The sequence below is a fragment of the Protopterus annectens genome, chromosome 12.part0, assembly GCF_019279795.1.
Source record: "Protopterus annectens isolate FY-2018-M chromosome 12.part0, PAN1.0, whole genome shotgun sequence".
In the NCBI taxonomy this organism is placed as follows: domain Eukaryota; kingdom Metazoa; phylum Chordata; order Ceratodontiformes; family Protopteridae; genus Protopterus; species Protopterus annectens.
Genome location: NC_056746.1, coordinates 319,542,609 through 319,553,079, shown reverse-complemented (window position 1 = coordinate 319,553,079; position 10,471 = coordinate 319,542,609). Strand labels below are relative to the sequence as shown.

General features: G+C 41.1%; 1 protein-coding gene across 4 annotated transcripts in view; it reads right to left on the bottom strand.

The window, feature by feature from the left end:
* Positions 1-2,377: 2,377 nt before the first annotated feature.
* The window catches only part of LOC122816538 (ubiquitin carboxyl-terminal hydrolase 22-A), a 2,071,246-nt gene continuing 2,063,152 nt past the window's right edge, over positions 2,378-10,471 (bottom strand). For all 4 annotated transcript variants that reach the window (XM_044089386.1, XM_044089387.1, XM_044089389.1 and 1 more), the window contains one exon: positions 2,378-3,211. In XM_044089386.1, coding sequence (XP_043945321.1) covers positions 3,169-3,211 — 43 coding nt within the window. In that variant the 3' untranslated portion in view covers positions 2,378-3,168. The remainder of the gene's footprint in view (positions 3,212-10,471) is intronic.

Sequence of the window (10,471 nt, the reverse complement as noted above, 5' to 3'; positions counted from 1 at the left end):
TAGGGGGTCCTAAATGAAACATTAGCACTGGTAGAGTTTTTAGCAGAATCTAGAAAAGAAGCTGCTGTTAAAAAGTCATAATTAGTATAGCATATAAAATAGTGCAAGATGACTATAAAATTCAATCAGAGGAGGTTAGAAAGGATTGGAAAGAGAGACTGAATAAGCAATTCAGAAAGAAATATATGTACATCTCCAAAATATGCAACAAAATCTAGATGATGTAGGATTTTTGCTTGAAAATGTTTACACAGGTATTTTTATACACCAAGTAGACTCCCGAAAAATTTTCCACAGGTAGAAAGCAAATCTTAAGAGGTGTGATGGGGAAGAAAGAGGTAATCGGGAGCATATTTTCTGAGTGCAATGGGTTGGCAGACTTAAAAGATTCCTTTTAAACGATATCAGAGATCCTGTGCGAGTAAATTGGTATATCTAGGGAAATGACTTTTCTGAGCTATGATACAGAATCAGAATTGCCTAGTCACAGTAAGGCCTTGATGAGTCTAATTATGGTGGCTGCCAAAAAACATATTACTAGAAAATGGAAATCAAAGTGTAATTCAATTGGACTAGAAGTAGTGAATATAGTAACAGAGAAAAAAATGGAATTGGGATCTTTAGAAAAGGGCAGGAGCAAATTACACAGAAAAATGGGAATTGTGGGAATACATATAGGGGAGGAATGAAGTTTAAAAGAAGGCAGGATTTAAATGAGTTATGCAATTTAAATGAGTTATGCAATGTTTGATTAACAATGACTGGGTAGATTATAAGTGATGTACAATGTTTGCAACTACAATTATGTCAATATAGTTTGTTTCTCTTTATATAAATTTATAAAGACTGCCTACGTCATAAGTGAAAATTTTATAAAGATGTTTCTTATTTAAAAAAATACCTTCTCATTTCTATCACAAGTCTATCCTACCCCAAAATGCAACATAACTCAAAATTAAAGTATTCAATCTAACTGAATTTTGTTAGCTTTCTTAGAAGTTGTAAGGATGTCCCCTTTCCTCAAGGGTGTACAAATTGTTATATTTTTGTTTCCATCTGTCTTGTGCTACAGATGCTGCAGTGTTCTGGATACACATCTTGAACCTGTCTCAAACTGTCTGAAATGTGTGCAGAGATACTGTCTTAATTCAAACCATTTTTCATTATGAAAGTTCAGACCATAGCGGATACACACAACAGGATTCTAGAATTCAAATGGCATTACAAAAGAAAGAAGACGATTTGAGATAAAGGGAAGACATACAAGACAACTTGGAAAGAGAACAAAGAAAATACAGTATGTTGACTAAACAGAATCTACAAACTCTACAACAAATACAGACGTACCTCTCAACTGTACAGGTTTCTGCAGAATGTTCAGATTTTTGCATATTTTTGTCAGTTTTTCATAAAATTGTGGTTTTCTTGCAAATGAGTGGCAAATCATTAAAGACTGAAGTCAGAATATGACAGACATTTGAGTTTCAGACTTCATATTCTACAGAAAATTAATGCTAATGCAAAACCTGTTATTGTATCAACTTTCTAAGTTTATAAGAGCAATATTTAAAAATTATCCCTATTTTTGAGCCCATGTCCCACTTTTATTCATGGCTTTGTCCAGATTTCTTGCTCTAAGAGGTTGAGAGGTATGACCACGGATACAAGTAGCCAACAGCTTAACATCCTTTCCTGCATGCCATGTCTGGCTCTGTTTGAAAAAATATTACAAAGATGCCACCTAGGCATTTAGCACCAGTTGGAAATACACTTCTAGAATCCAATCAACTGGTTAGGAGTTTGACTACCAATATCTTCAGTCTTTTTCTGCAATACTGTAACAGAAATTCAAACACACTTAATGAAATGTACCTTTCCCTTGTAGCTCCAGTTTGTTGTCAAATGGTATATATAAGTAATCAGTTACTGGTTTATAAAGCACCTTCTTTAGAAAAAGGGTGTGAAATAACAGATGTTTCACCACGGTAAGTGAGACTAGCATCCACCATCCCCCTAAGATGTTGGAGGGGGGGTTTCAGAATTTCAAAACATCGCTTGCAAATCTTGAGCTCAGTATTGTTGCTGCTGATATGCAGGCCTTTCAATTCATCTTAAAAAAAATTTAATTTCATACTCTACTTATGGAAGCAAAACTAGGCTAAAAAAATCAAGGAAAAGCTTGAAGACGGTCATTCAACATTCAAATAATCAAAGTCTGATTAACAATCTGCTCTCTCAGATGCTTTGACTATTAAACTAAACTTCTGAGCAGTGAAATCACTTATTAAAAAAAGGTAAACATTTTGAAACATCACAGTGAACTCATATGCATCACAATGTTGACATGATTTTTAAGAAAAACTACTTTCACATTAAACATGTTCCATTTCACAGTTTTACTGATGGTTGCATTTAGGAATTTCATTCTCATGACAGAGAATAAAGAAACAAAAACAAACAAAAACACAGCTATGAATAAAAAAAAAATGGCCCAAACAGAATATAATCTATCCTGTTCCAATAGGCAGTCCATCGGCACTCTGTTATACAGTATATATACTGAAAACCAGTCTCAGTACTTCATTTTGAGTTTCCCAATTGATGGCTTACATATACATACACATTCTATATATGTATATATAAACCCGACTAACTTCATACTGCATTTAAGAACTAAACTCACAAATAAAAAGATACTTGCAAAGTCTTTTCCCCCTCTTAATACCGTCCACCTCCTCCTCACTTTGAAATACAAATGTATGAAAAAGAATGGACTGGACTTATGTATTACTGATATACATGATTGGTCAGTTGGAGCAGAAGCATCCATGGAAAAAGATGCTTGTGGAGATGTGTATACTCCTTCCCACACTTCGGAGGAACATGCGGCGCTGTGACAGCGGAGAGGCTGGCCTGATCCTTCTTTCTTCTTTGTCTCAAGGTATTGGTAGCAGTCTCTTCCCTTAGTTAGCTCCACTCAAGGAGCTGGATGCACGTCCGACTTGTCCACTCCTCACTCCGCTAGACCAAAGCCAGTTTCAAGTAGGTCCTGTTGGAGCTCAGTGCTGACTGTTTTTAAGTTTGTCTTTTTGTTGTTTTACTGTTGCAAATTTCAAGTAGGTAAGTTAATGTCATTACAGCCTTGTCTGATGACCTAGATGAGCAATGCTACTCGTATTCAAGGAACTGCTTATGATAGAACAGCAGATACCTGAAAGTAAATGAAAAACTTGATGATTTCAGCCCAGTAATAGTGACAAAAAAATCAGTTAATTGGCAACAAAGACAACTTTTAATATTTCTTTTTTCTAAGATGACTTTTAATGTTAAAAGAATTTTAGTTTGCTGCATTGTTGAAAGCAGAACATTAGACTCACATAACTTTACGATTATTATTAGTATTTTTTTTTTTACATAATGACATACATAATTAAAAAGGAATGGAATCTCCAATGATGTGAAGGATGCTAGAAAACATCTTCACAGCAGCCTATTACTTTAAGAAAAACGTGTACTTTTTCCATCTGGCATGCTCAATACAACTCTTTTAACAACCTGGGCAATGGAAAGCATTTCCTCAGGCAAACAACACTGGAAGTCAGAAATGATCAGATGTATACACATATCAAGGAAGTGAAATGTACATACCAAGGTTGGATCTGCTTAGAGAATTCAGTCTTTGATAAATACTAGGACTTGGTGTGCAAGACATGCTCATCTTGACAGATCGCTCTCCTTAAGTCTCCAATTCCTGACTAGGCTAACAAATTAACAGTTGCATTCAGCCAATGGACATTTCCCACACCCAAACAGAGGGTGGAGAAAGGCTTAAGACTGAATTCTCCTTGCAGACAACAGCTGTGTTAGGAACTTACCATAATTGTAGAAGTTTGAGCACATTCACCATTGCAGTCCTCATCAATAACACTATCATGCTTACAGGTAACCCAAGGCTGGCCTGACTTCCACAGCTGTAGTTTCTCCCAGTGGCTTTACCCAACTCCCTTATACCTGGACGTCAGAACACCACAGGTATAAGATAGGTGTTGGCAGACACTATTTTTGGATCTTTCTTGCCCTGGACAACAAGGAATTTGTTCCAGGCACAATAGCATGAGTGGGCCAAAAAATAAAAATTGGGGGCAATCCCCTGACAAGAAGGTATACCCACAAGGCTCCAATCTCCCTCTCCAGGGTTTACACAGCTCAGAAGATAAGCAAGTCGGAAGATGACAGGGAAGGGGGGATGGTGGGATACTGAGATAGTATAGTAGACTCACTCTAACTCTGGGATGTCCAAGGAAGAGAGAGTTGTTGAAGGGATAGAAAACTCTGAGATGCCCAAGGAAGAGAGAGTTGTTGAAGGGATAGAAAAGAGACTACAACAGTGAATACACTCAAGCATCTACAATTACTAAGTCCTTAACACAACTGTATTGTGTTCATTATACTATTGATTGTTGGTCTTCATCAATGGAATGAATTCCAAAGCACTGGATTAGTGGGTAAGTCTCTCTCTGACTGGGCTCTCTAGGACAACATACCTTCAGGTGTAGCAAAATTAAACTCTGTCCTCACCTTAGATGCAACAATCAGTTTATAACTGTTTGAGAAGGTATGGACTGGAAATAGAGTGGCTGTGTCCAAAATTGACTGGGTAGTGATTCCTCTGAGGAATGCTGTGGTAACTGCTGTGGCTCTAGCTGAATGGGCTTTTACATGTCCTGGCACTGGCTTTCCACAGGCAGAAAAACAATAGCAGATACAGTAGGCAAACAACTTTTGCAAAACGGCACAAACAGTTCTGATTTTCTGATGTCTTTTGTTTTGTACAGCTAGAATTTCAGTCGTCTATGTGCATCCAGATAATCTTTCCTCCTCCTTCTGGGGTTTAAGAAAACACAGGAAACTGAATGGCCTGATTCAAGCAAATTTCCATCACTACTTTTGAAAAAACAGAAGGTCTGGTTTGAAGGGACGCCATGTCCTTGTAAAAATGCAAATATCATTCCCTGAACATCACTTCTAGTTCTCAGATTCTCTTAACAGAACTCATAGTCACAAAAAATAGTTTACCAAGACAGGCATGTGATGAGGGCCAATACAGGTGGATCATAAGGAGCCAAGGGTAGCTTCTCTACACTCAGAAATTGTTTCATAGGTAGCTATGGAAACAAAAGGCTCACAAAGACTCAACCCGGGCCAAGAAGAAGCCTGCACCTACATAGTACAGTTTTGTACCTACCATAAATGTAGATGTTTGAGTGCGCATACAGCTGCAGTCATCACACTTGGGTTATCCTGCCATCAGGCGGGTCCTCGGTCGGCCGAATTCCAAAGTCTAGGTCCGGCGTCGGTTGTCGTCGCTTCTTCCCTGACGTCAGTGCGGCAGGGGTATAAAAGAGGCAGCCGACACCATTTTCTTCAATTTTTCTTGCCCCAGATGTCAGGTGCCCCCAGAAAGGAAGGCAAAACACGATGTCATGCAAACATACATAAGTAGATAAATCAAAACAATAGTTGCAGGCAAGTACACCATAAAGGAATACCACAAATAGGTTGTATGTAAAAGGTGTTTGTCATAAGTCCTGTCCTAAGAGGGGATGGAGGGAGGGTAACCTGGACGGCAGCTGTATGCGCACTCGAACATCTACATTTATGGTAGGTACAAAACTGTACTATGTTCATCGTGCATACAGCTGCAGTCATCACACTTGGGTAGAATCCCAAAGCTAAGTAAGGGCGGCTGGTACTAAGCGGAATTAGGAGGGGCTAGAATGCCCTGCAGGACTGCTGTGGCAAAGCCCGCTCTAGATTTTGAGTATAGTGGAAGGTGGTAGTGTTTGGAGAAAGTGTGCACTGAACTCCAAGTAGCTGCTTCCAAAATGTCCTTGGTAGGGACCCCCCTGAGGAAAGCTGCTGAGGTAGCTGTAGCCCTGGTGGAATGGGATCTGATGTATACAGGCACTGATTTTCCATGAAATGAATAACAAAAGCGTATGCAGTGGGCTATCCATTTTGAAATAGTCTGTTTGGAAATAGCCTTTCCTTGAGCACCTGTAGCATAGGACACAAAGAGCTGCTCAGATTTTCTGAATGACTTTGTTCTGTCCAAGTAATAGTGAAGTTGCCTGTGATTGTCCAAGGAGTGTAGTAGCCTCTCTCCTTTGTTCTGTGGATTTGGATAAAAGGTAGGTAAATGAATTCAAAACTGATTCAAAGCCACACTGGATACTACCTTTGGCATGAAGGTGGGGTTGGTTCATAAGGAGACCCTGTCCTGATGGAAAATGATGAATGGTTGCACCGCCATGAGGGCCTGTAGCTCTGAAACCCTGCATGCTGAGGTAATAGCCAGTAGGAAGGCTGTTTTCCATGACAAGTATTGTAGCTCTGCTGAAGAAGCCGGCTCAAAAGGAGGCAATGTCAGCTTCTCCAATACGAAGTTGAGGTCCCAAGCTGGAGCTGGTGGTTTCCGTGGGGGCTTTATATTTTTTGCCCCTCTGAGGAACTGCCTTAATAGAGGATGTGAGAATAAAGGAGGATCCGTATTGTATTGTGCTGAAATGGCTGAAGCGTGGATCTTGATGGAAGAGAAGGAGAGGCCACTGTTTAACATCTCAGTTAGGTACTGTAAAATCTGAGGTATATTTATTACCGAAGGATTCTGACCTTTTGCTTGATTCCAGATACAAAATCGTTTCCATTTGGCGGAGTAGGTTTTTCTAGTAGAGGGTCTCCTGGCCTCCAAGATGACATCCTGTACCTCCTTGGAGAGGAGAGTTTGTTGGTAAACTAAGGTATTCTCCATGCAGCTAGATTTAGAGTTCTGAGCTGGCTGTGAAGGGTCTTGTAGTTGTGCTGGGACAACAGAAGAGGAAATTGAGGAAGGATCCATGGTGGTGAGTGTGACAGGCTCTTTAGGAGAGGATACCAGTGCTGTCGTGGCCAGTCTGGAGCAATGAGAATCATTTGTGGCCTCTCTGCACTGGTTTTTAATAGGACTTTGGCCAGTAGAGGTAGAGGCGGGAAGGCATAGACTGTCAATGTTGTCCAATTTAAAGAGACTGCGTCCACTTTCCAGGCCTGTGGATGACAGGTCCTTGAGCAGAATTTTTCCAACTGGTAATTTCTGTGGGTAGCAAATAGATCTATGTCTGGCAGTCCCCATGCCTGAGTTATCTTTGAGAAGACTTGAGGATGCAGCTTCCATTCGTGTGGGTCTGTCATATTTCTGCTTAAGTTGTCTGCCAGTGTGTTTTCCTTCCCTGGCAGGAATTGTGCCTGTAGTTGAATTTGTAATTCCAGTGCTGTGTTCCGCAGGGTCATGGCTTGCCTGCACAGGGGGTATGAATGTGTTCCCCCCTGATTGTTTATGTACCACATGACTGTGGTGTTGTCTGTCCTTATTAATAGCTGGCCTGGATGCAGTAGGTCTTTGAAGGTCATAAGAGCATTTTGTACGGCTAGCATCTCCTTTTGGTGGATGTGTAGGTGCATCTCTTTTTGGGACCATTTTCCCTGAATACACTGACCTGCCATGTGTGCTCCCCAGGCGTAGTCTGAGGCGTCTGTTGTGATTATTTGAGTTGCTTGTGGTACACAGAAAGGAAGACCTGTGTTTCTTTGGCATGCTTGACCCCACCACAAAAATTCCTTTTGAAGGCATGGAATGAGTGGAAAGTACAGTTTTGTACCTACCATAAATGTAGATGTTCGAAGATCCACATTGCTGCAGTCCTAACACTTGGGTAGTCCGCTGTCCCTCGGTCGGCCCGAATATCAGAGTATAAGGCTGACGTCGGTCAAGGCGCATTTGACTGACATCAGAACGTCAGGGTACAAATGCGCATGACCGACGTCATATCCTCAGTCTTTTCTTGCCCCAGATGTCAGAAGACCCTAAAAAGAAAGGTCAAAACCCATAGACAACAACTAAACAACCAACCAGCCTAACACCAAAAATATGTACAATATATACAAAATATACAATTATACAATTATACAATTATACCTCCGATGGATAACCCAACCCACACAACCACCTCAAACTACAGAGGGGAAGGAGGGAGGGTAAATTGGACTGCAGCAATGTGGATCTTCGAACATCTACATTTATGGTAGGTACAAAACTGTACTATGTTCTTCATCTCACATTGCTGCAGTCCTAACACTTGGGTAGAATCCCAAAGCAGAGGTAAGGGAGGATGGCAAACTATAATGAAGCAGGAGCTGCCAAAATGCCCTGCAACACAGCAGTGGCAAAACCAGCCCTGGATTTAGAGTACAGTGGAAGGTGGTAATGCCTAGAGAAGGTATGCACTGAACTCCAAGTGGCTGCCTCCAAAATATCCTTAGTAGCCACCCCCTCAAAAGCTGTTGAAGTGGCAGTAGCCCTAGTGGAATGAGGCCTAATCCCAGCTGGAATCTCTTTGCCATGATGGGAATAACAGAAAGCAATGCAAAATCCAATCCACTTAGAAATAGTTTGTTTTGACACGGGCTTGCCCTGAGAGCACAAAGCAAAAGAAACTAATAACTGCTGAGATTGTCTGAACCCTTTAGTTCTGTCCAAATAATATCGCAACTGCCTGTGTACATATAAAGTGTGCAAAATCCTTTCCCCTTTAGTTTGGGGATTTGCATAAAACGTAGGCAAATGAATAGTTTGGTTTAAAGCCACACTAGAAACCACTTTAGGCATAAAGGAAGGATTAGTACGTAAAGATACCCTATCCTTATGGAAAATTAAGAAAGGCTCAACTGCCATAAGGGCCTGCAATTCAGAAACCCTTCTTGCAGAGGTAATGGCCAACAAAAAAGCAGTCTTCCATGACAAATATTTCAACTCAGCAGTAGCTGCAGGCTCAAAAGGTTGTAGAGTGAGTTTCTCCAACACAAAATTGAGATCCCAAGCAGGAGTAGGAGCCCTTCGTGGGGTCTTATATTCTTTGCCCCTCTAAGAAATTGCTTGAACAAAGGATGAGAAAACAATGGTGGGTCACAGTCGTAGTGAGCTGAAATTGCTGCAGCATGAATCTTAATAGAAGAGAAGGACAAACCTTTGTCCAATAACTCAGTAAGATATTGAAGAGCCACACTTAAATCAGGCTCAGAAACATCCAAATCCTTAGCTGCACTCCAAAACAAAAATCTCTTCCATTTATCTGTGTACACTTTCCTTGTACTAGGCCTTCTAGCTTCCAAAATCACATTCAAAACTTGTTGTGGAAGTTGAGACCCTCTATGGTTTAAAACAGAATATGCCATGCTGTTAGGTGAAGAGAGTGAAGTTTGACATTGAGCAAATGACTGTCCTCCTGGGACAACAGATGTGGAATCAAAGGCAAAGGCCATGGAGGCTTCTGTACTAGACTTCTCAGTAATGGGTACCAGTGCTGTCGAGGCCAATCTGGAGCTATCAAAATCATCCTTGGCTTGTCCTGTCTGACCTTTAGAAGTACCTTTGGGAGGAGAGGCAGAGGTGGAAAGGCATACACATGAAGATTTTTCCAACTGAAAGAAAGAGCATCCACTTTCCAAGCTGTGGGATGAAACTGCTTTGTGCAAAACTTTGGCAGCTGGTGGTTTAGTGGAGAAGCGAACAGATCTATGTCTGGAGTTCCCCAGGACACTGTCAATTTCTGAAATACATGAAGATCCAGTTTCCACTGTGGGGATCCATGATTTGTCTGCTTAACACATCTGCTAAGGAGTTCTGTGCTCCGGCAGAAACCTTGCCTGAAGACTTAGTTGTAAACTGAGAGCAGTCTCCCACAAAATCATTGCTTGCCTGCATAGAGGATAAGAATGTGTTCCCCCTTGCTTGTTGATGTACCACATGACAGTTGTGTTGTCTGTTAGAATCAACACCTGCCCTGGAAGAAGTAAATCCTTGAAAGCTATTAATGCAAACTGGACTGCTAACATCTCCTTCAAGTTGATATGTAGATGCTGTAGTCTGACAGGCCACTTGTCTTGTATCCACTTTTCGTTTAGATGAGCTCCCCAAGCTTTGTCTGAGGCATCTGTCGTTAAAATTTGACTCGCCTCTGGCCGGGTCACAGAGTCCCTTGTTTAGGTGACATTCCTGAGCCCACCACAAAAATTCCTTTTGAATGCAAGGTATTATTTGAATGACAGTGTCCAGATGCTGGCAGTGCTGTGTCCATACATTTTTGAGATACCATTGCAACTTCCTCATATGCAGTTTGGCATTGGGAAGCACCAGAATACAAGATGCCATGAACCCTAAGGCTTGAAGGACTGTCCTTGCAGTCAGCCCGGACTGAAGAGATAGATGATGGAAGTAAAGGGAAAGATTCTTTTGTTTGTCCGGGGTTAGAAAGGCCATCTGGGATGCTGTATTCAGTCTTACACCCAGAAAGCACATGTCTTGAGAGGGTACTAGACTGGACTTTATTTCGTTCACAGAATACCCCAGGCATCTTATCACTGCTATCACATATTC